General features: G+C 64.2%; 2 protein-coding genes across 5 annotated transcripts; both read left to right on the top strand.

The window, feature by feature from the left end:
- Positions 1-1336: 1336 nt before the first annotated feature.
- S1PR4 (sphingosine-1-phosphate receptor 4) lies at positions 1337-5484 on the top strand. 2 transcript variants are annotated; one of them, XM_034997491.1, is made up of 2 exons: positions 1337-2732; positions 3431-5484. In XM_034997491.1, the coding sequence occupies exon 1, from the start codon at positions 1358-1360 to the stop codon at positions 2513-2515; it is 1158 nt and encodes a 385-aa protein (XP_034853382.1). In that variant the 5' UTR covers positions 1337-1357; the 3' UTR covers positions 2516-2732; positions 3431-5484. The 2 variants fall into 2 exon arrangements, with proteins under 2 accessions (XP_034853382.1, XP_034853381.1); XM_034997490.1 differs by having other exon boundaries at positions 3387-5484.
- A 1941-nt stretch (positions 5485-7425) lies between these two features.
- NCLN (nicalin) lies at positions 7426-25361 on the top strand. 3 transcript variants are annotated; one of them, XM_034997457.1, is made up of 16 exons: positions 7876-10135; positions 11030-11161; positions 12118-12308; positions 13134-13278; positions 14047-14141; positions 16769-16849; positions 19033-19136; positions 19469-19557; positions 19635-19774; positions 20000-20178; positions 21444-21531; positions 21617-21655; positions 21735-21898; positions 23239-23292; positions 23404-23482; positions 23666-25361. In XM_034997457.1, exons 3-16 carry the CDS (start codon positions 12192-12194, stop codon positions 23723-23725), a joined length of 1434 nt encoding a protein of 477 aa, XP_034853348.1. In that variant the 5' UTR covers positions 7876-10135; positions 11030-11161; positions 12118-12191; the 3' UTR covers positions 23726-25361. The 3 variants fall into 3 exon arrangements, with proteins under 3 accessions (XP_034853347.1, XP_034853345.1, XP_034853348.1); XM_034997456.1 differs by lacking the exons at positions 7876-10135; positions 11030-11161 and adding an exon at positions 7426-7703 and having other exon boundaries at positions 21738-21898; XM_034997454.1 differs by lacking the exons at positions 7876-10135; positions 11030-11161 and adding an exon at positions 7426-7703.
- Positions 25362-27281: the final 1920 nt, after the last annotated feature.

Below are 27281 nucleotides of genomic sequence, written 5' to 3'. Positions count from 1 at the left end.
CCAGGGCTCAGTCCAGGATCAGGGTTCAGTCTGGGATCAGGGCTCAGCCTCAGTCCGGGATCAGGACTCAGCCTGGCATCACTACCATTTCAGGGTCCAGGCTCAGCCTCAGAACACACAGTGTGTCTCTCTGTGAATGTGCCTGAGTTGGGTGGCTCCTTGTGAAGTTGAGACCAAGGTTCAGTTCTCAGCTATGCACGGTGGTACCTGAGCAAGACTTGGCTGCTTGTCTGCCTGCCCCAGCCTCACAGCCCCACTGCCTGGGCAGCCCTTGTTCCCACAGCCTCCTCTTCAGGCCCCTGCTTCCGCTTGGTCACCTCCAGGGACAAGAAGCTACCACCTCCCCAGGCAGCACCTCTATCTGTGGCTTCCCTGTAACTGCACTGTCCCCAGGGCCGACCAGTGAACAAAGGGAGGGGTGCTGCTCAGTGGCCACAGGCAGCTGGGCTGCCCCCAGCCCCAGTGTCCTGACTGCCCTGCCCCTGACGGAGATATGAGAGCCCCTGATGGGAGCCCTGTGCCTCCCCCAGCAGACTCTCCAGGACGGGCTCTACTCTCCCCCCTCCCCCCCGGCACTCAGCATCTAGGATAGGCATGGGGGGGGGGTGAGTTCCCACTTTTCCTATGAGCCCCTCCCCCTCCAGAGGTGAGGGGCTGTCTTGGGGGGGGTGTCCCCAGCAGATCTGCTCCTAGCAGGGCCAGCTCAGGGGTGGGCCAGGCAACCCCAGTAAGGAGGGTCCTGGCCGAGACCTACATGGGTCTGTGTGCGGGGGTTTACCTCCCGCTGGAGACAGCTGGTCCCGCCTCTCCAGGCCTCAGTCTCCCCTTCTGTGCACGGGCATGCAGCAGGTCCATCCTGGGAATAAAATGGGATGCATCTCTGCCCCCAATGAGGTATCTGGGGGCGCTCACCTATGTGCCTTAACACACTTATTAAGCACCTACTGTGTGCCGGGCAGGCTTGGGGCAGTCCAGGAGAATAGCCAGGTCCAGGAGAGGGTAGCTTGTGGGGGCAGGGGAGTTGCCCAGCCCAGGGAAGGGTGGCGCGTGCCCAGGGGAGGGGGGTGGGGCATTTCCCCTCCCCACTGGGGCCCCCACCCCTCCCTGGGCTTTTGAGAACCACGGGGGGGGCAGAGACAGGGTCTCGCGGCGGGAGCAACCGCAGCGCCCTCCCGGAGCCTGGGTGGGAGCCGACCGTTGGGGTGCCCCTCCCTGTCCCTGGCCTCACCCCCAGCTTGGGGGTACCTTGAACATAACAGGAAATTTGAAACAACAGGAAACCAAGGCCGGGCAGGCGGCGGCCCCACCCTGCCCAGGGCGAGCCACCCCGGGCCTCAGTCTGCCCCAGGGGACCGCCATGAACACCACGGGGCCCCCGGCAGAGGCCCCCGAGTCCTGCCAGCAGCTGGTGGCCAGTGGGCACAGCCGGCTCATCGTCCTGCACTACAACCACTCGGGCCGGCTGGCCGGGCGGGGCGGGCCCGAGGAGGGGAGCCTGGGGGTCCTGCGGGGCATCTTCGTGGCCGTGAGCTGCCTGGTGGTGCTGGAGAACCTTCTGGTGCTGGTGGCCATCGTGACCCACATGCGGTCCCGGCGCTGGGTCTACTACTGCCTGGTCAACATCACGCTCAGCGACCTGCTCACCGGCGTCGCCTACCTGGCCAACGTCCTGCTGTCGGGCGCCCGCACCTTCCACCTGGCGCCTGCCCACTGGTTCCTGCGCGAGGGTCTGCTCTTCATGGCGCTGGCCGCCTCCACCTTCAGCCTGCTCTTCACCGCCGGCGAGCGCTTCGCCACCATGGTGCGGCCGGTGGCCGAGAGCGGGGCCAGCAAGCGGGGCCGGGTGTACGGCTTCATCGGGCTGTGCTGGCTGCTGGCCGCCCTGCTGGGCCTGCTGCCCCTGCTCGGCTGGAACTGCGTGTGCGCCTTCCAGCGCTGCTCCAGCCTGCTCCCGCTCTACTCCAAGGCCTACATCCTCTTCTGCGTGGGGGTCTTCGCCTGCATCCTGGCAGCCATCATGGCGCTCTACGGGGCCATCTTCCGGGTGGTGCGGGCCAACGGGCAGAAGGCCCCCCGGCCCCCCGCCCGCCGCAAGGCCCGCCGGCTGCTCAAGACGGTGCTCATGATCCTGGTGGCCTTCGTCGTGTGCTGGGGCCCGCTCTTCGGCCTGCTGCTGGCCGACGTCTTCAGCTCCACGGACTGGGCGCAGGAGTACCTGCGGGGCATGGACTGGATCCTGGCGCTGGCCGTGCTCAACTCCGCCGTGAACCCCCTCATCTACTCCTTCCGCAGCCGGGAGGTGTGCCAGGCTGTGCTGGCCTTCCTCTGCTGCGCGTGTCTCAGGCTGGGCCTGCAGGGGCCCAGGGACTGCCTGGCCCAGGTCGGCGAGGCCCACTCGGGAGCCTCCACCACGGACAGCTCGCTGAGGCCCAGGGACAGCTTTCGGGGCTCCCGGTCGCTCAGCTTTCGGATGCGAGAGCCCCTGACCAGCATCTCCAGCGTGCGGAGCGTCTGAGCCACGGCAGGGGCCCGTGTCCGGGGGGGCCGGGAGCACGCCGGGAGTGTGGGGGCTCTGATGGAGAGGCAGGAACAGGGCAGCCAGCTGGGCAGTGTGTCCCGAGGCCCCACGGTCCCCCTCACAGCGCCTGGGCCCGCTGACGCCAAGCAGGTGTCCCATGGTCTCCCGGGAGGAGGCGGCTGCTCACCGGAACGGGGAGGGTCCTGGAGTGGGGGTGAGTGGGTTTGCTATGTACGCCCCCAGCTCCCGTGTGATTCTGGGGAGTCCCAGCCCCTCCCGGGCCTCGGGGGGGCTCCCAGGCTGTGAGGGGCCAGCGGCAGCGGGGTTGATGGCCTGGCAACACGGAAGTTCAATGATGATTTGTCCCAGCCTCCCTCTTATTCACCTGTGGGCACCGGCGTGATGGCGTGGGGCTGTGTGAGCAGGGAGGGCTGTGGGTCTGTGCGGACTGGGGATACGGCTGTGAGGGGGAGCGGCAGAGTGTGCACGAGGGTGTATGCAAGAGAGACAGAGAGAGAGAGAGAGAGGGAGAGAGAGGGAGAGAGAGGGAGAGAGGGAGGTGGGCACAGAGCAGGGTGTGCGAGAGCATGTGCTGGTGTGTCTGCGTGCAGACAGCCCGTGTGTGTGTGTGTGTGTGTGCGTGCATGCACGTGTGTGAGAGCCGGTGGGGGCTGCCGGGTCGGCCCCCGCCCCTCTCCCTCACTTCCCCTTTCCCTACCCCTTCTCTCGTCTTGGGCCCCGGCAGCCTCTTCCTGGTCTCTGGCCTCTGCACCTATCGGGGGCCCCATCGGGGGGCCCGCAGAGGCGCAGCCGCCTGGCCCTCCCCCGCCTCAGGGAAGCTTGACCGCTCCTCTCCTGTTCCATTTAGCACTAACTGCCTCGTCCTTCCCTCCTGTGAAATGGGCTGATCAGGGATGGAACCCGTAGCACGAGGCTGTCGGCACACATTCAGCGCTCGCTGTGGCACGTGGCGTCCGGCGTGTCCGACCAAACTTCTGGCGATGGTAGGAGCGTGCTGTCCGTTTCGGGAGCCCCAGTGGCCGTGGAGCCCTTGACAAGTGGCCAGCGCGACTGTCGAAGTGAACTTTGAGTTCGTTCGCGTTTAAATAGTCCGTGGCCCCCGTGGCGACCATACTGGACGGTGCAGGGGTGCACCTTCAACGCGCGGCCGCCTCTCCTGGGGGAAAGTTCTCTCTCTCTCCCTCCTTCCAGGCAAGCCAGTGCCTGCAAGTCTTCCTGCCGCCGCCTTGCCCAGGGCTGGGGGGCAGCACCCTGCCCGCTGCTTGGGCACAGGACCACTCGGCTCTGAGCCTCGGCTTCCCTGCACGACGAGGGGCGTGGCGACCCGAAGCTGTTCACCGTGCTGGCCGGTCCCCAGCCACCAGCCACGTGTGGGCTATTTACGATGAATGAAAATGAAACGAAATATTAAACATTCGCCTTCCTGGTGCGTTGGTCGGCTGGAGGTGCCATGTCTCAGTGCCACAGACTGGGTGGCCTTACAGAAATGTGTCCTCCCGTGGCTCTGGAGGCTAGAAGTCTGAAGCCGAGGTGCCCGCGGGGCTGGTGCGCTGAGGCTCTGAGGATGAGCCTGTTCCATGCCCTCTCCCGGATTCGGGCGTCTGCCGGCATCATCGGCGCCCCTTGGCCCCTGGAAGTCATCCCGATCTCTTCACGCCTTCACGTGGTGCTCTCCCTGGGCGGCTGGGCCCAAATGACCCCTTTCTAGAAGGATGTCAGGCCCACCCTAACTACCTCCTTTTTAGCTTGATCACCTCTGTAAAGACCCTGTCTCCAAATCCGGTCTCTTTCCGAGGACTTCAACATGTGAACTTTGAGGGGACACGATTCAGCCCATAACGTCCAGTCATGCCAACCTCATTTCAAATACTCCAGAGGCACATGGGGCCTGTGACTACTGTTTTGGATAGTGTAGACGCAGGGCAGTTCCATCATCCGAGAACTTTGAATAGAGTTCCAAACACGTGTCCAGGTGCACAATAAATTGGGATATTTTTATATTTTCCCGATTCCTGTCATCATGTTCATCTGTGACAGCTGCAGGCAGGGTAGGGTCTTGGCGGAATCTGGGGTGAGTGGAGCCTGGGCCACCCTGAAGCTCTCGGCCAGTGCCCTGGGCCTGTGTGAGCTGGCCTGGCTGCCCCCTCTGCTCTGCGGGGCATCACACGCTCCGTTTGGAGTCAACTGAACTATTTGCTGGCCCTCCCAGCTGGGGACCTTTGCACTTCCCTTGTTGTCCCCACCACAGCAGCCTGCCTGGCATGTGCCTACCCTCAGTCCTCGCTTGCCTGCCGCCTGCCCTCCCTTCGGGTCTCAGCTTTAGCATCACCTCCTCCAGGAAGTCTCCCCTGATTTCTTCTCGGCTCCCACAGCTGCCTGCGCATCCCGCATGGATTGCAGCTGTCATCACTTCTGGCCACTCCTCCATCTCTGCCCCTGGACTGGGAGCTCCGTGAGGGTAGAGACTGCGGCAGTGTCTGGGTCACGACTGTGGCCAGAGCTCTGGGAGAACTGGACCCAACAGCGTGCCTTCCTCTGAGCCTCAGAAACCTCTTCCTCTCCTTCTTCCCCACCCCAGCCCTCCTCCCTGACAGCAGCACAACTGTCCACAAGAATCTGGACTTCTGCTGGTGGGATGGCTCGGGCGTCTGTAACCTGCCACCGTTTCCCAGCTCCGCCTCACACCACGGGCCTCGGCTTCCTCATCTGTAAAAGGAGGATATCGATAGCCCCTGCCCTCCTGGCATGTTGATAAGGTGAGGCCCTTAGAGGCTCTGGAACTATGATGTGTACGTTTTTAAATGGATAACAACAGCAACAAAGCCTTATGTATTACTCTGTGCCTGGCCCTGCTCTCTTCACCTTTGTATTAACTCATTTATTCCTCCGAAATCCGCTAGGAGGAAGATACCACTGTCAACTCCATTTTACAGATGGAGAAACTGAGGACCAGAGAGGTTAGGTAACTGACCCAAGGTCACACAGCTAGGAAGGGGCAGAGCTGGGATTCAAAGTGGTGGTGGCAGGCAGGTGGCTTATTGATCCCTGCTTGTTAGGGATTCGTTGAATCTCTCCACTTTCCAGGCAGGAAAACCCTGACTCCGAGGAGGAGGCAGCATGAGCAGCTCTAGGGTCCAAGCCTTGTTATCTGAGTCAGGTTTAGGCCCCTTTCTTGGGCTGTCTCTGGGTGAGTGTGTGTGTGTATCTTGTGCGTTCATAGCCCGAACTGGAAGAACGGGGTGGGGGTGGGGCAGATGGAAGGAACAGGTGCGAAGACCACAGGGGCCAGCGTGAGTTCTGGTCCTTTTTCCCTGCCCTGCCAGGCCATCCCTGACTCCTCAGGCCCAGGAGCTCCCTGGAAGCAGGAGACAGGACTAGGAGGGGTGGGCTGGTGCTGGGGCGCTCACTTGTCATTCATCTCACTCATTCATTCACTTAACCACTGTGTGTCAGGCTCTCTTTGGGTACAGGGGTTGCACCCGTATACAGCCTGCTGCCTGCCCCCATAAAGGTCCAGTCTGGTGGGGGTGACAGACAGCCAGAGGTCATTTCGGTAAGATGTTAGCCCTGCGGAGAGGCGGGGGAGCTGGGATAGCAGATGCAGCCAAGTGCGTTCTCATTATACCAACACGTTCGGAGCACAGAATGTGTGCCTGGCTCTCTCTGAGTCAGTTCACGGGGATCATCTTATTGAATTCTTACCCCTGGGGGGTGGGCAAAGGTCATGAGATTATTTATCATCATGTCGGGCAGCTGAGGAAACTGAGGCTCTGAGAGGTGGAGCAATCTGCCCAAGGTCACACAGCCAGGAAAGGGGAGGCGCTGGGACTTGAATCCCGAATGCTGTGAGTCAGCGCCACCTTGCACCTGGGACAGAAGGGGGGCGGCCGCATCGGAGCCTGGACGTCAGCTCACTGGGGCTCTCGTGTTCTGCACCGCATGGCCTCAGTCTTCCCATCTGGAGGAGGGGGTTTGCGTTACTGATGCTCCTTAGGGCCCCTGGCTGGGACACACTGGGTTCTTAGGGTTGCCAGATTCGAAAATACAAATTTGGGACACCCAGTTAAATTTGCATTTCCGATGAACAACGAAATTTATTTTTTACTGTGAGTATGCTCACAGTAAAAATAAGCCTTAAGTATAAATAAGCCTATCACCAACCCCTTCACAGACTCCAGACGCCAGACTACAAGTCCCATAACCCACTGCGCCACCCCTTTAGGAAACTTCTATCATGACTTCTTTCTTCTTCTTTCATTCATTCATCCCAAAACGGTATAACCCACCCACTGTGTGCCAGGCCTGGCACTGGGTTCTGGGGATATATCAGCGCAGGAAGCCGACAAGTCTTTGCCTTCACGGAGTTTAGCACCCACGTTCCTTGGGAGTTTTAAGGGATTTTCTGACTTCGACCAGGAAGACTACAGCTCCCGTGAGCCCTTGCGTCTGTGTAACAGAACTACAATTCCCAGGAGATTGCGCGCCCTAGGCGGGCCCCTCTCGGCTCTCATTCCAACTTCCTTCCGGGTGGCAAGGTCACGTCCTGCCCCCGCCTCTCGCCTCCCCCCGCCCCCCGCCCCCCCCGCCGCAAAGACAGCGTTTGAGAAAGTCCCACTGCAAATAGTTGCTTTAAAGCCTCCGTATTTTTCTGACTCGCGTATTACGTGAAACTTCATCCTTAGGTCTAGCCACACAGTCCATCAACGGCGTCCTCCACTGGGAAGTAACCGAGCGGGCCTACCACTCCCAGGAGGCTCCGCGCGCGCCAGGAGGACTACAACTCCCGGGAGGCAGCGCGGCGGGCGGGGCGGCCCGTGGCGGTGCCCGTAGGACCCCGGAGCAGGCGCGGGCTGCCCGGCGCGGCGCCCGCAGGACCCCGGCAGCTACCCATGCTGAGGTGAGTCCGCTGGAGCCGCCGCCGCCGCCGCCGCCGCCGTCCCGTCCCCGCCGCCGCCCCGCGCGGCCCCGCCGCCGGCCAGGATGCTGGAAGAAGCGGGCGAGGTGCTGGAGAACATGCTGAAGGCGTCGTGCCTGCCGCTCGGCTTCATCGTCTTCCTGCCCGCGGTGCTGCTGCTCGTGGCGCCGCCGCTGCCCGCCGCCGACGCGGCGCACGAGTTCACCGTCTACCGCATGCAGCAGTACGACCTGCAGGGGCAGCCCTACGGTGCGTGCTCCCCGGCCTCCCCCGAGCCCCGGGCCCCGCCGCGCCGGCCCGTCCCGCTGCAGCCCCGCGCCCAGACCCCGCTGAGCCGCCCAGACCCGTAGGCAGCCCCGACGAGGCAGGGCCTGCACCCCTGCGACGCCCCCAGCCCTCGGGGTCCAGCGCCCCCGGAGCCTTCCGCGCGGGCTCCCCCAGCAGCGTGCCCCAGGACGCGCAGCTCCGACCCGCAGGCCAAGCTCTCTCTGCGCCTGGACCCTGCCTGGGGCCCCTCTCTCTGATTCCGAGCCGGGCCAGAGTCGCGCTGCCCAGGCCCCCTTCCCCGGACGCCGCCCCGGTGCCCATCCTCACTGGGTCATGCCCCTGCGCCCAGAGCTCGCACTTGGGGAGCTAAGTTGGAGACGAGCCTCCTTGCCCGGTCTCTGCCAGGCCGGGGCACCCGGTGGGCGGGTCCAGCCAGCCCTGACCGTTCTCGGCCCGCACGGGTACCCCAGTGCTTTTTGTTCAGTGCCAGTATTCTGCTCCCCTGGGAGGCTTGATCACCAGCTCTGATCATTAACCCAGGCTGGGCCCCATGTCAAGGCCCACCCCTCCCGGCTCTCTTCTCTCTGGGCCCAGCTCAGGAATCTGAGCCAAGCCCCCCTCCCCATTTCAGTCCGCATGCCTGTGAGCCTCTGGGGGTCCCTTGGACCCTGTGCGCTGTCCCTTCCTTTGGTGCCCACACACCCCCTGGGCTCAGCCTCCTTGTCCCCAGGCGTTGGGTATCCCGCTTGCTCCCTCTCTCCAGGAATCCTGGATTGTCTCTGGCCCCTGCTCGGGCCTCTCTCTCAACCTCCTGGGCCTGCATCCAGCACAGCTCCTTGCTGCCCCCTCCTGCCTCTTCTGTCAAGGTCCTGATCCCAGCCCCTAAGCCTGAATTCCAAATTCTCTCATCTCTGCCCGGCTGTCGCTGTACCTGGTGTTCCAGAACCTGCTGGCCTCTGGTTTTTCTCAGCTTGGTGCCTTGGGTCCCTGCGAGTCAGACTCTGCCCTCTTCAGAAAGGAGCTCCTTCCCCAGTTCTGGTTCTCCTCAGCTCTGAGCCCCGTGGACCCCCAGCCAAGTCCTTGGGGAGTCCCAGTCCCTGGAGACACGTCCAGACTTCCCCTCAGACCCCTCCTCACCCCAAAGTTAGGCTGTTGCTGTTTAGAGAAGTGGTTGTCAACCCAGGGGTCTTTGGGTGATGACTTCGGGTTGTCACAAGTGGAGGGTGGGGTCCTGACATCGAGTGGGTGGGAGCCGGGGATGCCACTCATCACCGCACAGCACGCAGGCTGCCCCCCACAGAGAACCACCCAGCCCTGCGTGCCCACGGTGCCGAGCGGGCAGGCCGTGGGTGAGCGATGCCCTTAACCCTGAGGGCCCAGGCTCGGGAGGGGTGGGAGGGAAGACCAGGAGCCCCCTGATGTCGTGGGCACGTTTTTGCAGAATGTTTCACGTTCCCCTGGAGGAAGGGTCTTTACCCGCGCTGTCTGGGGTGACGGTGGATGTGTGCTGTATGCTCATACGGGGGCCGGCAGCCCCAGGAGGCCGCTGGGCACTTGAGCTGTGGCTCGGGCAAGGCAGGAGGGGAAATCTGAGTGTTGTACAGTCGTAATAAACTGGAATAGCCAAGTGTGGCTGGTGGCTGCCGTCCTGGTCTAGAGCTTTTGTTGGTTTCCCAGAGGAATCTGCCCTCCCGAACGCCCAGGTCCTAGGACTTGAGATAACCCGCTTCTCTGGATCCCGAGTTGGTTTCCATACTGCTTTCTCTTCTTCCTCCCCTCCCTGAGTCCGTTGTCCCTAAGCCTGGGATTCCCTCCCGTTCCTTTCTGTGACTTGACATCTTCGCCTACGTGCCCCCATCTCTGTTGCTTCTACTGAGAAGCCCAGATGCTGCCTGCCTCACGTGTGGCCTCCGTGAAGACCTTGGGCTCTGGGGGTGAGCACGGGCCTGGGGTGGGAGGGACGACACCTGCCTCAGCCAAGTGCTGCTTGTGGCCCGGCTCTTAAAGCTTGGATGAGGCCCCACGTGTGCAGCTCACACACCTCCTGGCCCCCTGCCAGTCACAGCAGGTGTGTTCACCTGGGGAGAAGCTGGAGGGGGTGCAGGTGCTGGCGGGGGAAGCGGGTGGTTGGAGGCGAGGCCCCTCTGGTGTGGCTGGAGAGAGCCCCGGGCCTCTCCCGGCCGGTGTTGTCCTAAGAGCGCCTCTGCTGGGTCACCGCGGGTTGCGGGCTCCCCAGTGTCTTAAGCGCCCTCTCCACGCCTGCAGGCTCCCCGCCTCCTGGTGCAACCCTTGTTCTGGGTCTTTCCTAACTTCCTGTTCACTTCTCTTGAGACATGCAAGCTGACGACTGCTGGGAAGGAAAGGCGTGTGCTCTTCATGCTGAAGTGTGAGCAGGGCTGAGGGTGATCCACCAGGTACAAGGCCATGGGGTGTGACCTCACCCCTCCTGCCGGCAGACTCTGGCCCTCCTGGGGTGACGCTTGCTGTGGGTCCTTGCTGCCTTGAGCGGCCCCGCTCCTCGCCGTCTCACTCAATCCCCTGGCTAACACGAGGCCCCGGGAGGTGGGGCCGTCAGCCTCCCAGCACCCGAGTCAGCTTCCTCCACGCATTGTTGTGAATAAAGTTTTACTGGCACACGGCCCCTCCCACTGGTTGGCGTGCGTCTCCGGCAGCAGAACGGAGTAGTTGAGCCAGAGCCGGTGTGGCCAACAAGGGGAGAGGGCTGACCTTCTGGCCCTTGATGGAGCAGTTTGCCACCCCTGCTTGGGTCCGGTCCTGTGGTGAGAACCGGTGACTTCTGTCCCGGTGTCCAGCACCCACCTCTGTGGCGTCTGCCCAGCCTGACCTCTTCCTGTCCGGACAGAGCGCCGGCTCCAGCTTTCGGTCGGCACGAGAGGGTCTCTGCCCTGGTTGGGGGGGGTGCCCCCGTCCACCCAGCTCTGCTCTCCCCCTTCCTTTGTCTGGCTCCCTCCCTCTGGAAAGTGGGGATTCCTGCCCTGCCTGAGGCCTGCGGAGCCTGGCACACAGTAGGTTGCACAGGTGGCCCTCGGTGTCTCCACCCCCCACTGGTGTGGAGGGCCTCCGGGAGGCTGAGCGGGCAGGACAGGTGGGGCCTGGGGGAGGGACCTTCCCGGCATTCCGGGAGCTTCAGGGACGTCCTGCTGCCCTCTCCCTGCTCAGCCCTCCTGGGGCTTCCACCCTGGTGGCCTAAATCAGAGAAAAGGCCCCTGGAGGGCGGGGGGAGTGCAGGCAGGGGGCACCCCCTCCAGCCCTGGGACCCATGGCCCACCCTTGCTCCTTGGTCACAGGCCCCCTGCTCCTGAGATGGCCTTCCCACCCGGGACGCTGTCCACTTCCCCTGCCCAGCCCCACCTTCCCTTGGAAGCCAGCCATCTCCCGCCTACCTGCTCTCCCAGATGGCACCTTCCTGGAAAGCAGAGGTGGGGACCTGGGGGGCCCCCGTGGCCTAGCATAGATTCTCATCTGTGTGGACGGACGATGCCTCCCCCTGCAGCTTGGACCTCCAGGACCGCCAGGCCGGGCTCCCCTTGGGAAGCCAGACCACTTCTCTGCATCTGTCTTTTGAGTGCTTACTGTCTGCATCCCAAACTGGAGACCCCGGGGGGCAGGGTGGGGCACGTCCAGCCCCCACATGCAATGTGGTTTGCTGGTTTTGTGCATCCTGGGTCGGCCTGCAGCTTTTGAAACATTTGGAATCATTGCTTGCCTTTGGCATTTGGGTGATTGGATGTAAAACCTGGATTTCTGGCAGCATCCCAGTTGAGTGCCGTGACCCCAGGAGCTGCCCGAGCCCCCTTTCCCAGCAGTGCACGGGGACAGATGGCCCCCGAGGGCCTGCCACGTGCCAGCGCCTGTGGGAAGTGATGTAGGTGGTAGCGCGCTCCTTAGTCCTGCGTTTAACGTCAGTGCTCGGGTGCCCTGTGTCTGGGGGAGACCCCCACTGGCCTTTGAAAAGCTGTCTGTGCCGCCCTGGTTCTGACCCGCCACTTCTCGGGTGGGGGGTGGGGTCCAGTTGCCTGGAAACTCCGGCTCTAGCGCTCGTCCTGATTTTCTGGAGCTTTCTTCAGCTCTCTGAAGAGAGGTGGGAGATGGCCCTTGGATGTAGACTGGGGCAATCCTCTCCCAGGGGACGCTGGGCAGTGTCCGGGGACATCTGTGATTGTCACAACTGGGAGAGCTCCAGGCGGCACCGAGCAGGCGGGGAATGCTGCTCAGCCCCCCACAGTGCCCAGAGAGGGGGTCATGACTCACCAGCAGTGAGGGGCTGGCCTTGGCGGACGTGGTCCTGTCCAGCGCCCAGTAACAGGACATGTAGGTGGTCTCCAGGTGGGGCCCCGGTGCCCCTCTGAGGGAGGCCCTCCCTGCCCTCCTGCAGGCACTCGGAACGCGGTGCTCAACACGGAGGCCCGCACCATCGACGCGGACGTGCTGAGCCGTCGCTGCGTGCTCATGCGGCTGCTGGACTTCTCCTACGAGCAGTACCAGAAGGCCCTGCGGCAGTCGGCCGGCGCCGTGGTCATCATCCTGCCACGGGCCATGGCCGCCGTGCCCCAGGACGTCATCCGGGTGAGTCTGCACCCTCACCTTCCACGGAAGAAACAACACTGGGTTTGCAGTCAGCCAGGTGGCCTTGGGCAGGTTGCTTCACACTCCTGTGCCCTCTGCCCTTCAGGAAGCAGGACGGTGCCTGTTTGCCTTCATCATTGCTCCCTCCCGGCCAGACAGATCCTGTCTCTGAGGGACACTGGGCCGTGTCTGGGCACATCTGTGCTCATTAGGATTGGGGAGCTCCTGGCATCCAGCGGGTGGAGCTGGGGACGCTGCTCAGCTCCACCAGCGCCCAGGACGCCCCACAGAGAGTGACCCGCCGTTGTCCACAGTGCCAGGGGAGGGGGCATCTGATAGGATCCCCTGAGACGCCTCGGATGAAGATGCTTTTGCAGATGAGGAGCAGCCGTGGGGCAGTGGAGGGGAGTTCAGGCTTACCGAAGGCCAGCTTAGTGCCGGGCACCTTGTGCCCACTGTGTGTGTGGGTCCCTCCATCAGACCAGGGTGCCAGCATCCGCCGCCCACTCACAGAGGAGGGTGTGATGGCCAGTGGGGCTGGGAGCAGCCCCCGGTGACACCAGATCTGACCCCAGACCTGGCTGGCCCCCCTCGCCCGTTCTCCCAACCTGCTTCCTCCCCTGTGGGTACCGCCTGGGGGCCCCATGGGCATTGCCACCCCACCGGTTCCTCCGTCCTCGTCCTGTTTGTACTCTCGGCCTCTTTTCCAGCATGATCCTAGCCTTGTTAGCCAGCCCCAGAATAAGCATGCCTGCACTCTAGGGACAGCCCCTGGGCACCCCCTCCCCCAGGCTAGAAGCCCCTAAACATGTGTTTCTTCCACAGCAATTCATGGAGACCGAGCCTGAGATGCTGGCCATGGAGACGGTCGTCCCTGTATATTTTGCTGTGGAGGACGAGGCCCTGCTGTCCATCTATGAGCAGACGCAGGCCGCATCCGCCGCCCAGGGCTCCGCCTCGGCCGCCGAAGGTGGGCTCGGGCTGCAGGAGTGGGGCCGGCTATGGCCATGCCAGGCTGTTTGCGGGGCCCTGTGTCACGCGGGTTAGCAGGCCCTACCCCCCCCCCCCGCCCCGCTGCGCCACCGTCTCCGGGTCGAGGCCAAGACTCTGCATTTTGCAGCCCCTACCCCACCCCACCCACCGTTGAGCCCATGCAAACAAAACCTTGAGAACCACTAGTTTGGAGGGAGGTGTTTTCCAGCTGGCCTCTGGGTGGTTTGTGGAGCCTGTGGGCACCTGTGGGGTTTGTCTGTCGCACTTGCTGAGGACACTCAGCGTCACCCTCGTGCTGGAGCCCATCAGGGTGGGGCAGCAGTGTCCTCGGGGAGAGGACGACACAGGTTTCTCGTGCCCCCCGTGGACCGGGGACGTCCACGAGCTTGGCGCAGGGGCGGGTGGCTGTGGAGAATGGGCTAGCAGAAGTAGTCCAGGAAACGCCCCGGAAAAGACCCGCCTGACATCTCGTCCCCGTGGAAGTGGTGGGCGGAACAGGAGGCAGGCCCTGGGAGTCGCCCCTGCCGGCCGGCCTGGGGCTGGGCGGCGGTCTCAGCGGCTCTCGCTTTGGTGGCCGGGCTCTTCCCCGTGCCCAGTCTCCACGTGCTCCAGGCCACGGGGTCGCTTCTGCGTACAGCTGGGCGTGGACCGAACCCCTACCGTTGGGGGCGTGGGGGCCACGGGGGGGCCGGCTCGGGCCTGGGAAGCCCCAGGGCTTGGGCTGACCTCCCCTGCCCGTCCTCAGTGCTGCTTCAGACTGCCACCGCCAATGGCTTCCAGATGGTCACCAGCGGGGTCCAGAGCAAGGCCGTGAGCGACTGGCTCATCACCAGCGTGGAGGTGAGTGCCCGGCCCTGTCTGCCGCGCTGGGGCCTGGGGAGGGGGCACCCAGGCTCCCTGAGCTCACCCCCCACCTGTTCCCCCCGCCCCGGAGGGAGCTTCTGATAGGGAGATTGGGTCGACTCTCCTGCCAGCCCCTCTCCTGTCTTCCACCGCCAGCCCCAGCCGCACACCGAGCCTCCTCATCCTGCCTCAGGGCCTTTGCACTGGCTGTCCCTGACTCAGAGAGAGCCCTCTCGCGCACAGTGGCTGCTCCTTCTCATCATATTACTGTCCCTCCAGTGCTGCCTTCCCAGAAGTCCTCAGAACTTTCTGGGGCTACACAGCCCTTATTGTTCAGAGCTCCGCTGAGCTCTGGATGTGGAAGTATCCAATTAAAGCAACAAGCCAAACATGAAAGAGTTCAGCCTGTAATCACCTCTGGGGGTGGTGTAAGCAAGCGTCTAGGCCAGAGGAGACCCTGACTCTGCTGCTCTCTCCTCCCCCGTGTGGGGGGTCGGCCCTCTTGGCAGCTGCGGGGTGGGGCGGGGCTGGACAGAAGGCTCTGGCAGTGGTGTGGACCCAGGGCGGGGAGGGCTAGGAGTGGAAAACGGTGAGGTGGGGAGTGTCTGCTCTGTGGTGGTGTCACGTCCAGCGTGGCCCCCACCCCAGTGAGGAGGTCTCCCCGGACACAGCCCGAGAGACGCTGGCAGAGCCCCCGGCCATGAAGGCACAGGGCGAGGGGCACAAACATGGGAAGAGCCCGGCCAGGGGCCGAGTGCTCAGTGGCAGCCCGCCGGCCTACAGCGTGCCCGTGTGCCCCGAGTCTAGAGCGGGGGGCGGCCTCCCCGGGAGTCCTCCAGGCAAGGCCTTTGTACACGCCTGGGCTCGGGCCCGACAAGCCACAGGTTGGTTTGAACCTGGAGCCGGAGTCCTGTGCTGGCACGCTTGCCCTGTCCCTGGCTTCACTTTCTTTGAGTGATGGTCCCACTCGACCCCTTTGGGAGCCATGGGTCATCGGTTTCTTTCCCATCAGCCCAAGTGCCGGAGACGCTGAGACTTCACCACGTGGTCTCTGTTGTGTCCCCGGAGCCTAACCTGGTGCCTGGTGCACAGTGGGCCCTCAGCAAGCACTTGTCACTGACGTGCTGGGCCCCAGGCCCCAGTGGCTTACACCAGGTGGTGCAAGGCTGCTGTGCCCCCCCACCTGGTGTTGGGGTGCGGCTGTGGGTGGGGCTTGGGTGGAGCCACACTTGCAACCTCCCCTTCCCTCTCCAGAACTAGTGAGTCCGCCTCTCCGTGAGCACTTCCGGAGCCTCGCTGTGTGCAGGAGGCAGCAAGATGCCCTTCCTTCCGGGAAGAACTCACTGGCAGTTGGGACGAGGTCTGAGGGCAGCAAGCCGGCACTTAGACACAGTGGGAGAAGGCCTCTGCCGGGGCAGCGGGCACCGTCCCCTAGTGGCCCTGTCCCTGAGTGCGGGGGCACCTGGACGTCCAGGCTGCAGGCCTGCCGCGGCGAGGACACTGCCCAGCTCTGGGTGCAGTGGGCTGCCCCCCACAGACCGGCGGAGGAGGCAGGGCAGGGTGGTCAGTGGGGCTGGACGGGCCGATCCAGGATGTGGGGAAGCCACTGCAGCATGTAAGCTATCAGTGAAATTCTAGGAGGAATACGTTTCTTAAAACTGTGTGCGGATCATGGCGATTGGGGCAGAGAAAGCCCCAGTAAGCAGAGTCCTTGTAATCAGGCTCCCGGAGGTCGGGCTGAGCAGCTGGTCTGATCTGCAGTGGGTCGGTGGCAGCCGGAGCCAGGCAGGCTGCGGAGGGTCCTCCTCGCCACTGGGGGGTCTGCTTCAGCCTGCCAGCCTGGCCGCCCACCTTTGCAGCACTGTGAGCCCTCTGCCATCCCGTTGTCTGCGTGCGGGTGGGGGTGCTCGGCTGGCCTCCTCTCCCCGACCCCCGCCGCCCGTAGAGCTAGCGCTGGCCTCAGCCCGTCTGTCGGGGCAAGAGCCCCGAGTCCGTGGGGGCAGCAGTGTGTCCACGGCTGGCAGCAGCTTCCCCTCCAACACGGCCAAGGTCTTCGCAGAGCTCGCCCTCTGGTTGCGAAAATCAGGAAAACAGGGCCTCAGCCGTGTGCTGGCATGGACCCCTGGCCCGGGCTGTCCGATCCCTCTGCACCCCGCGACCAGCACTCGGACGGGAGGCGTGGAGGCCGAGGCCTTTGCTGACAGAAGGTCTTTCTCGTTGGTCACCCACGTGACTTCAGCGAGCCCCAGTTCATGTGTGAGGAGACTGCAGCCAGGGCGCGGGCGCTGGGACCTGGACTGTGGCCACGTTCCGTACTGGCCCCTCATCGTCCTTAGCCGAGCTCTCCTGCTGGGCCCACCGGTGGCTTGGGGCTCAGCCAGGAAGGACGGGCGGGTTTCCGGGTGGGGCTGCACGCGAGAGCGGTGGTCGGCACACGGCGGCCCTCTTCACTGTGTCTGTGAATAAAGTTTTATTGACACGTGGCCACAGCCATTCGTTCACATATCGTCCGTGGCAGAGCCGGCAGAGCCCGAAATACTGCCCCGCCCCGGGAGGGCAGCCTGGGCTGTTTCTGGCCGTTGGGGCCCCAGCCAGCAGGCCCTTCACAGACCTTCTCTCTGCAGGGGCGGCTGACGGGGCTGGGTGGAGAGGACCTTCCTACCATCGTCATTGTGGCGCACTATGATGCCTTCGGAGTAGCGCCTGTAAGTATATGTGCACTTGCGGAGCGGCATGGCATCCCCCCCAGCGCTGCTCTGGCCTAGCTCCGGGGTGGGGCGTCCGTCAGAGCAGCAGTACCCACCCTCTAGGGACCCCGGGGGTGGGCGTCCTCGTGAGGCAGAAACAGGCTAATCTGAGGCGGGTCCCATGGCTGGAGTCCCACGCAGATCGGTGGCCAGGCCAGGTGTCTGTGTCCGTCCCCAGGCCCAGGCCCAGGCGCGGGGATGTGCCGGGAGGACCCCCAGGCTCAGCAGACGGTCGACCCCACGGCCGTGGTTTATACAGAGAGAAGAGGAAGCCAAATGAGCTCAGGGCAGAGGCGTGGGGGGCGGGGGCGGGGACACCAGGCAAGACCTTCCAGAGTCCTCTCCCGGGGTGTCCCACAGGACGCGCTTAGCTCCCCCCAAACGAGACAGGACCGCGTGTGTGAGGTGTGGTCTCCAGGGGGCCAGCAGAGACCCAGCGCCCGGTTCTCTGCAGGGGTCGGTCTCGCGGGCCCCACTGCCCGGCTTGGGCCTGGACCCCAGACTCCGGGAGGGGAGCAGGCGCTCAGCCCGAACCTCGTGTCTGCACAGATGGTTCAGGGACCCGAGCCTCCCGGCAGCGAGGGTGGTGGGAGCCCGGAGTCGGTTCCAGACGCCGCTGAGAGCCAGCCATGCGAGCCGCCCTCTGGGGAGGGAAGTCTCAGGGCCTCCCCCCGGGCCATGCTCTCAGCCGCCGCCCCAGCAGCGAGGTCAGGGCTCACGGCAGAGTGCGAACGGTGCCTGCTCTTCATCAGGAAAGTCTTGCTTTGGAAGAAAAATCAGCTGAAGCAAAGAGGTTGCCCAGGGGCAGCCTGGCATGAGGTCCTGACCGAGGGACCCATGGTGCACGGCTGTTCCGAGCGCCACCCCGCCTGGGAGGCCAGGGCCTCAGCCGTCACCTCAGAATGCTCAGCCTGGTCCTCAGTCTCCCTCACCCCCGACCAGGAGCCTTGTGAGATTATTTTGTCCAAATCTCCTCCAGCGCTTGCTGCGGAGCGTTTATTTATTTACTTTTTCTGAGGTAGAATTCACAGAACGTTTGAATTGTTCTTTTAAAGCGTGTAGTTTAGTCCAACACTCAACAGAGTTGTGCAACCATGATCATCTACTCCAGAACATTCCTTCTCCCCAGAACAAAGTCCCGTCCCTATCAGCAGTCACACCCCAGCCCCCGGCCCCCACGAGCCCCCTTCCCGTCGTGGATGAGCCAGTTCTGGACGTGTCACCCGCGTGGACTCACACCCCCTGTGGCCTTCCGTGTCCGGGTCCCTCCCTGAGCGTCCCCGCCCCCATCAACGGCCACTCCCCACCTTCTCCCCAGCCCCCGCCCCCACGAGCCCCCTTCCCGTCCGCGGATGAGCCCGTTCCGGACGTGTCACCCACGTGGACTCACACCCCGTGTGGCTTCTGTGTCCGGTTCCCTCCCTGAGCATCGTGTTGCCTTCGCCCCCTACATTTTAATACTATCAACACGTGATATACTGGTGTACAAACCGTAACCTCGGGAGGGTCCCAAGGTCCAATTATCATGCTGTCGGGAATGTTGCTTTTTTTTTTTTTAAGATTTTATTTATTTGACAGAGAAAGACACAGAGAGGGAACACAAGCAGGGGGAGCGGGAGAGGGAGAAGCAGGCTCCCGGCAGAGCAGGGAGCCCGATGCGGGGCTCGATCCCAGGACCCTGAGATCATGACCTGAGCCAAAGGCAGACGCTTAATGACTGAGCCACCCAGGCGCCCCGGGAATGTTGCTTTAGATCGTGGGATCCGGATGAGTCGGGGGCTCCCGCAGTGGAGGGAACCCGCACCGACCCCCCTCCAGTGCAGGGGTGTGCTGCACGGCATGGGGCAGGCGCTGAGACCACACGGAGGCAGCCCCCTGGGCTCTGGGGCACGGTGCAGAGTGCTGGGGAGCGAGCAGGAGCGCTGGAAGGGCCCAGGGTGCCTGGGGGCTCAGCCCCGCAGACACGGGGTGCCGTCCCCCTGGGGGTTGGAGTGGGGCCGTGATGTCAGCTGCGCACTGGCCGTGTGGTCTGGAGGCGAGGTGGGGCTGCTGGGAGCCGGCTCCGGCTGCGCGGGCGGGGCAGCCAGGTGCTGGGTGAGAGCTGGGGTTGACTGCCGGCCTTGTCTCCCTCCTGCCCGCAGTGGCTGTCACACGGCGCCGACTCGAACGGGAGCGGCATCTCTGTGCTGCTGGAGCTCGCCCGCCTCTTCTCCAGGCTGTACACCTACAAGCGCACCCACGCGGCGTAGGCGACGGCCCGCGGGCGGGGCTGCGGGGGGGCCGCTGGGTGCGGGCGCGTGCACACCCCGGGAGTCACAGGGTCTGTATGGAGGGCCCGCCACCCTCCCCTGCCTCCACGTGGGCCTGGGGCTGACCCCGGGGCTGCAGGGGCCCATCTGGGGACATCTGTGGTCAGAGCTGGGGGTGCTCTGGCATCGAGTGAGTGGGGGCCGTGGGTACGGCTCTGCCCCCCAGAGGTTCAGCTGGCCAGGATTCAGTACTTGGGGGGAGACCACCTGCTCGTCGGGGCCCTGGTCACTGTCCTTCAAAGCTGATCCCCCACTCTGCCCATCCCAGGTACAACCTTCTCTTCTTCGCCTCTGGAGGGGGCAAGTTCAACTACCAGGGAACAAAGCGCTGGCTGGAAGACAACCTGGACCACACAGGTGAGTGGCCCCCGGGGGGCCGGGGGGCCGGGGCCCTTGCTTCCTGCCCGTCCCAACCAGCCCTGCCTGCCCCGCAGACTCCAGCCTGCTCCAGGACAATGTGGCCTTCGTGCTGTGCCTGGACACCGTGGGCCGGGGGAACAGCCTGCACCTGCACGTGTCCAAGCCGCCGCGGGAGGGGACGCTGCAGTACGCCTTCCTGCGGGAGCTGGAGGTGGTAGGTGCCTTCCTGCCCGCAGCTTGACCCAGGGCCGTGGCACCCATGAGCTGGGGGCCGGGCCGGGGTCGTTCGGCGAGCGGCTTGGGACCCTCCTGGCTGTCAAGGCCCCGTGTAAACATCCATGGCCCAAGCCAGGGCTGGGGGGCCCCTCCACAGAGACTGGCGGCCGGGGGGCCAGGAGCACAGGGCGGAGCGCCACCCTGACAGCGCCCCCGCACGCAGGTGGCCGCCCACCAGTTCCCGGAGGTCCGGTTCTCCATGGTGCACAAGAAGATCAACCTGGCGGAGGACATCCTGGCCTGGGAGCACGAGCGCTTCGCCATCCGCCGGCTGCCTGCCTTCACCCTGTCCCACCTGGAGAGCCACCGCGACGGCCAGCGCAGCAGCATCATGGACGTGAGGTGGGCACGGCCTCCCCTCCATCCACTGCTGCCGTGTGCCATCTCAGGGGCCGCGGTGTGGACGCAGGCGCCTGCGGGGAACGAACCCGAAATGCGGGTGGTGGGGAGGGTGGTTGGCCTGAGTCCGGTGGGTGGGACCCGGGGTCGGGTGACTGATCCCCCCTTATTAAGGACAGGGGGTCACGTGTGAGTGGTTTGCGGTCCCCTGGCCCCCACGTGTGATGTCCAGACCCCACACATGACCCTCAGATGCTGGGCACTTTGGCCTGCCCTGCGGCTCAGAGGCTGAAGCTCCTGCCCCTGGGCCTTTGCACGGCTCTCTCCTCGTACCTCCTCAAGGAGCCCCGCCCGCCCTTCCCTCCTCACATTACCTCTCGTCAAGACGCGGGGCACCTCTGATTTCACCCCGTCCGCCTCTCCCGGTGGTGTGCCAGCCCTCCGCAGGGCCGGGGTTTTATGGCGGCCACGGAGCTGCGCTTGGGCTGGTCAGGCCACGCGCACTCATTGGCCAGCCTTGGGCCCAGCCCAGCTGCTGGCCGTGCGTCTGCTGGCGGATGAGAAGCTGGGCCTGGAGGAGGCCCAGAGAGAGAACAGGTGTGGGCAGGGGTGTTGACTGTTCCTGAGGCATCAGGAAGCCTTCCTGGAGGAGTTGGTGCCGGAGCTGAGGGGCGTGGGCCAGGAGAAGGGCATTCCAGGGTGGAGGGAGTGAGAGCCAAGGAGAGCACTACCCCCGCTCGCCCCGGCGGCCTGCTCCCGTCAGCGGTCAGCGCTGTTCTGCCCCCGAGCCCCTCTTACGGGTCTGCATGTCGCCTGTGGTGCTGGGTGTCCCCTGGCCTGTGGTTCCCCAGTCTTTGCCCCCCTGGCCACAGAGGGTCTCCCCCTTCGCATGAGGACATCCGCCGTCTGACACAGGGCTGTCCTCCAGCATTGGCCACTTCGGCGGACGCCCTGCTTCCAGCGCAGGCCCCGTCCCCGGGTTCTGGGTGGGGGTGAATGCAGGGAATGCTGTTCACGCCACACGGCATCACCTCAGCTCTGCCTTCGACCACGGCGGATGTGGGTCCCCCGGCCACCCCCACGTCCGCGCTGAGGAAACAGGCCCCGAGCCCGGCAGTCCTTCGGCGGATGCTCGGCAGGCACCCGCCCCGAGGACACTGCGCTTTTCTTGCTTTTACTATCGTTGGAAATCTGATTGTGCTTTTTTGGTGATTTTAACAGATGTGGATTCTAGATACTTACGCGTGTTTCTGTTGACTCTGCCAAAGGTCCCGGGTCGACTCTAAGACTCTGACCCGCAACACCAGGCTGATTGCGGAGGCCCTGACCCGAGTCATCTACAACCTGACCGAGAAGGTGAGCCCCCCCCCCCCGCGCCCGCCAGCCCCCGCGCCCCCAGCCGGCGGGTCAGACTCAGGGCCCGTCCCTCCTCTCTCCACAGGGAACCCCCCCAGACATGCCGGTCTTCACGGAGCAGATGGTAACGGCGGGGGGCCGCGGGGCGGGGGCGGGGCCGGCGGGGGTGGGGGGGTCCCGTGACCACCGCCCCTCCCCCGCAGCAGATCCAGCAGGAGCAGCTGGACTCGGTGATGGACTGGCTCACCAACCAGCCACGGGCCGCCCAGCTGGTGGACAAGGACGGCACGTTCCTCAGCACGCTGGAGCACTACCTGAGCCGCTACCTGAAGGAGGTGAAGCAACATCACATCAAGGCCGACAAACGGTGAGTCAGGCGCTCCCCTGCGAGCGTCCCGTGGCCCGACTCGGGCTCGCCAGGGAGCAGGCATTTCTGGAGTCTCGCACCCCGGGAGCGAGGTTGAGCAAGTAAAAGCAGAGGACGAGGAACAGAACAATAAATAAGAAGTACAGGTATCCGACTAAACATGAGTTCCACATAAATGAGGTTTTTCTCAGTGTTATCTCACGTAGTGTCTGGGACAGACTTATGCTAGGAGCCAATTTCTTCTTTGTCTGAAATCCACATATAACTGATGTCTTGTTTTATTGGGCAGCCCTGTACCCCCACCCACCCTCTGGTCTTTCCGTGCTTGGGGTGTCAGGTGACTTGTGCCCTGGGTCCCCCATCTGCCCCACCATGCTCCAACCCCCTTGGGCCAAGCTAGCACCGCAGGGCCTTGTGGTAGGAGGGGAAACTGCAGGTGTCCGCAGGTAGGAGATATCCCCACACTGCTTGGTGCCCCTCGCTGGCTCTCTGCCTTCTCCCCACTCATGGTGTGCCTGTGAGTCAGGGTTCTTGGACAGAAGAAGAAACTGAGGCTCAGAGTGGACCCACAGCTGTGGAGCCAGGTCTCTGATTCCCAGACCATGATCAAGTCTTCCCTCGGTAGAAATGCTCTCTGGACCAGTAGAACATTATAGAGTCACCCTAGTTCATTTTTTTTTTAAGATTTTATTTATTTTGAGAGAGTGCATGTGCATAGCAGGGGAGGGGCAAGGCAGAGACAGAGAGAGAGAGAGAGAGCCTCAAGCAGACTCCACACTGAGCACAGAGCCTGATGCGGGGCTCCATCTCACGACCCTGAGATCATGACCTGAGCCAAAACCAAGAGTTGGACACCCAACTAACTGAGCCACCCAGGTACCCCCTCCCTATTTCATTTTTGTTTTTTTTAAGGTTTTTTTATTTATTTGACAGAGACATAGTGAGAGCAGGAACACAAGCAGGGGGAGTGGGGGAGGGAGAAGCAGGCTTCCCGCGGAGCAGGGAGCCCGATGCGGGGCTCAATCCCAGGACCCTGAGATCATGACCTGAGCCAAAGGCAGACGCTCAACGACTGAGCCACCCAGGCGCCCCCTATTTCATTTTTAAAGAGTAAGATTTGACACCCAAAAAAGCAACAGGGGAAAGGTTATTTCAGCATAAAGGCCAGTCCTTCCCCAGGAAGGTCAGTGGCAGCCTCGTGCACGCAAAGATGCAGCGGGAGGGCTCGTGTGAGGTCGGGGGCACACCCCGTTCCTGGGCTGGTGGCACCTCTGGGCGGTCTGGTTTCTGGGGGCCACGGGATGTGGCCCAGCCGTCGGGTGAATGCACTCTCTCCGCAGGGACCCCGAGTTCGTCTTCTATGACCAGCTGAAGCAGGTGATGAACGCCTATAGGTGAGTCGCGCTGCATCGGAACCGTGATGCCCCTGGGTCACAGCCCGGGGCGCGTGGTCCCACGGTGGGCCCTCCCCTGACCCTGCCAATCCCCCACCCCCTGCCCCTTAGGGTCAAGCCCGCCATCTTCGACCTGCTCCTGGCCGTCTGCATCGGCGCCTACCTCGGGATGGCCTACACAGCAGTCCAGGTGAGCAGGTGGAGGCTCAGGTGGGAGACAAGGCCCCCTGTGCAGGGGTGGGGGGGGTCGACCAGGCTAGGTGAGTCCTCGGCCCCCACCCTGCCTAGAAGCAGGTGACTCCACGGTGGCCCTCGGGCCTTCCTCGCGGCGGGTGTGCCCCCGACCTCACACGAGCCCTCCCGCTGCCCCCAGCACTTCGACCTCCTGTACAAAACAGTTCAGAGACTGCTCGTGAAGGCCAAGACGCAGTGACGTGGCCCCTCCCCGGCGCCACGAGCCCCTGCCTGCCGCCCCTCCCCGCGCTGCAGCCCGCAGGAGGGCAGGGCTCCACCCCTGGCTCAGCGGCCGAAACCCTGAATTACAGAGCTTTTCTGTGTTGCTCTTGAGGACTTGGGGGATTCTTTCTCTTTTTTGTCCTTTGAACTCCCCTGGAGGAGCATTTGGTGGAGGGCCCGGGGCCGGGCCATGGACTTGGGGACAAGTCTGCAGATGAGCCCCCAGCCCCGGAGGCAGCCCCACTGCCCTCAGGGCTCGCCGGCCACGGGATGACCGAGGAGATGCCCCCAGCAGGGCCTCCGCGTCCCTCCCCTCGGCCACGATGCTGAGCGGGGACCACAGGCTGAGGGGCAAGGGGCCACCTTCGCTGGCCCGGGTCTGCCCACCACACTGCCCCGATCCCCCTCTGGTGACTCGGATGCTCTTCCTCCTGTTTGAAGAAGGGTCCCCAGGTTCTGGCCCCTCCCTCGGAAGCCTTGTGTCCCCCGACCCTGGCCGGGGCTGAGGGCAGCCGCCTCAGGGTGTGGCCTTGGAACGCGTCTCCCTCGAGCCCCCGTGGACGCCGGTGCCCCGAAGACGTGCGGCCTCCCCGGTCCAGCTCCCTGCGCCGTTCGCCTTCACGTGTGCTTCTCACCGCCTGCTCTCCCCTCCCCGCCGCGCCCCGGGGAGCTCGGGCCTGACCCCAGGAACCTGGGTGCCTTCGGAGCCCCTGGGGCGGGAGGCAGCCGCGGGGAAAGGAGGCCCCTACCCCTCCGCACCTTACCTCGGGCTCTCTGGGCCTCCGTTTCCTCATCCGTAGAGAGGAGGTGTGTTGTGGGGCCGCTGGTGCCCCCGTGTCCTAGGAGGGCGTCCAGGCTGCGGGTCGAGGGAGACCATTTGCCGGAGAAGATGCAGCCGCGGGCCCCACGGGGCTGCCCGTCCTGGGACCTGGGATCTGGGGAGGAAGGTCCAGGCCTGAACCCCACAAATCAGGCTCCTTGGAAGGGAAGGGGTGCAGAGGGGGCATCTAGCGCTGCTGAGATTGATCTCAGGGAGACCCAGGCGTACCGATTCATTAGCAATATAATCAGTTAGGTGTTCTGTGCTGAGGGGAGGGTAGGGATGAGGGAGAAGGGCTTCTGGGCACTAGCCCCAGCCTCCAGGGAGGCCTTCACGGAAGGGGCGGCGGAGCAGGGGGACTAGCTCCCTCCGTGTGCCCCCAGCCAGCCCTCAGAAGCCAGCTCGCCACTTGCTGCGGGGTTCGGGCTCCTGGGGGCTACGTCTCCACCTCTGTCTTGGGCCTCCTGCCTTCGCCAAGCCTGACGCCCCAGCAGGGCTGCCCTCCCAGCTTCCCAGGCCCACGGAGGGCCTGGGGGGCACAGGCTCTTCTGTCTGTCCCCCCTTCTCTGCCCTGCTGGGTGGCCTGTCTTCCCCCAGAGACTGTTTACTGAGTGCCCAGCCAGCCCGGCCACCTCTGGGGGGCAGGACGCGGGGACTGGCATTGGCTCATCGTCTCCCACACACGCGTGCCGGTGCCGAGTGGGTGTCCTTCCTCCCCAGGGCGGGTCGTCAGCTCAGGCCGGTTGTGGGACGCACTTGGACGATCAGAAAATAAAGCCATATCGAATGATCAGCCTCGCGTGTCCTGTCCGGGGGCTGGGGTCGGGATTTGGCTGTACCCACTCTCAAGGGGTTTTGCAGTCCTTGAGGGGCCCTTGCCACCCCCGCCATGCCCGGCAGCCTCACCCTCCTGCCCCCCAGCTGCCAGATGGGGGTGCAAACCAGCTTGTTGTCACGTGGGACCGGGAAGTGCGCGCGTTTCCTGAGGCAGCCGGACCACAGACAGGGCGCCTTAAAGCAGCAAGCGGATGAGCTCCCAGCGCTGGAGGCCAGCAGTCTGGGGGTCAGGGTGTGGGCAGGGCTGCTTCCTTCGGAGGCCGTGGGGGCTCTGCTTGGGGCTCTCCTGGCTTCGTGGGTTCCGCCTCTGCCTCAGTGTTCCCGAGGCGGCCTGTGTCTCGTGCTCGTGGCGTCAGGGCCCACCCGTGTGCGCCACCGAGTCATCCCAGCAGCACACCTGCACAGGCCCTCCTTCCCGATCAGGTCCCGAGCCGAGGCTCTGGCGGACGTGGATTTGAGGGGGACACGTTCCACCCAGGACGGGGGGCATCGGGCTGTGCGAAAGCCCACCCCAGCCCCAAACCAGGCTCCAGAAGGCCGTGGCCGGGGCGCGGTCACTGGGTCACTTGGGGCCGGTGTGTGGGGCCCAGGTCTCTGCTCCAGGCCGGGGAGCTCCCACTGCCTGCCCGCTCCACGGGGAGGATCCCGATCCGGGCTGACCCCGCTTGGGTCCGCCCCGTTCGTCAGTCAGCCGACAGCGTCCATGTGTCCGGCCCTGTGACGCTCAGGGAGAACAAAGGAGTGTCCTCGGGAGCTTACGTTCTGGGTGTTCTGGCTACGGGGGGGACCACACGTGGTCTCGGCCGCTGGGGTTTGCGCGGGAGCCTGGGGGAGACGGGGAGGTGAGCTGTGCGACCCGCCCCCTGCGGGGGTGCTCACGGGCGCCCTCCGGTGGCCGCCGCGGGGAGGACAGGACGCCGCCGTGCAGGCGGAGGGACGCGCTGGCCCCCCGGGGAGAGGTGGGCAGGGCCCGGTTCCCAGAGTGCGGGGCCCACCCGGGTGTGCGGGCTGGGCCTGGCGCGGGTACTGCTTGGGTCCCCCGGCCCCAGGGTCACGGCCACCTCTTCCCAAGCCGTCTCCCTTCCCTGCTGCCCTCCCACCCCTAGGGCTGGAAGGTGGCTTACCCAGAAAGTTCCATTGACTGAAACCAGGGAAATAATCTTAAAAAAAAAAAAGAGCCCTCCTACAACGTTGGCCTTCCCGGAATCTGCCTTCGCCCTGGCACGAGCAGCCGAGCAGCCCCTGTGTTACCTGCCGTGCTCCTAAAGCAAGCTGGACAGAGTTACTGAACTTCCAGTCAGGAAGAGGAAATGCATCACAGCGCTGTCTTGCAAAAGGTCCGCGGGCAGGTGGGCCCACGCCGTCCAAACCCACGTTGTTCGGGGCTCAGCTGTCTTTCTGTTTGCACGGCTCTTTGCAAGTCACACTCGAACGTTGCCTCGCTGCCCTTTACCACCCCTGCCACGTGCCAGGGGCCATGCTGGGCCTGGGGATGCGCGGAGGGGCTGCACTGTCCGCGGGGGAAGACAGGGAAAAGTGGAAACGCGTGGGGAGTGGACAGTGAGACTCCCTCAAGAGCGCTTCTGAGTGAAATCGGAATGACGAGGGTTACGCCATTTGGAAGTTGGGGATGGTGGTCCAGGCATTGGGCATAGCCCTTGCAAAGGCCCCTGGGCAGGACGGTGCCTGGTGTTCTGAGCAGCCTGTGTGGCTGGAGCCCAGCGAGCCATGGGGGGAGAGGGAGGAGGCGAGGGAACTGGGGGGCGTTTGCATCTCAATGTGATGGGGAACCGTGGGAGGAGGTGGGCCAAGGAGAGGAGGGATGAGGCCTGACGTGCATTTGGAAAGGTCAGCGGCCCCTGGAGGGTGGCTGGGA

This window comes from Mirounga leonina, unplaced genomic scaffold (assembly GCF_011800145.1).
Source record: "Mirounga leonina isolate KUSES-001 unplaced genomic scaffold, KU_Mleo_1.0 Mir_94, whole genome shotgun sequence".
Taxonomy (NCBI): Eukaryota; Metazoa; Chordata; class Mammalia; order Carnivora; family Phocidae; genus Mirounga; species Mirounga leonina.
The sequence above is the reverse complement of the archived record's forward strand: the minus strand, read 5'-3'. Positions and strand labels throughout refer to the sequence as shown.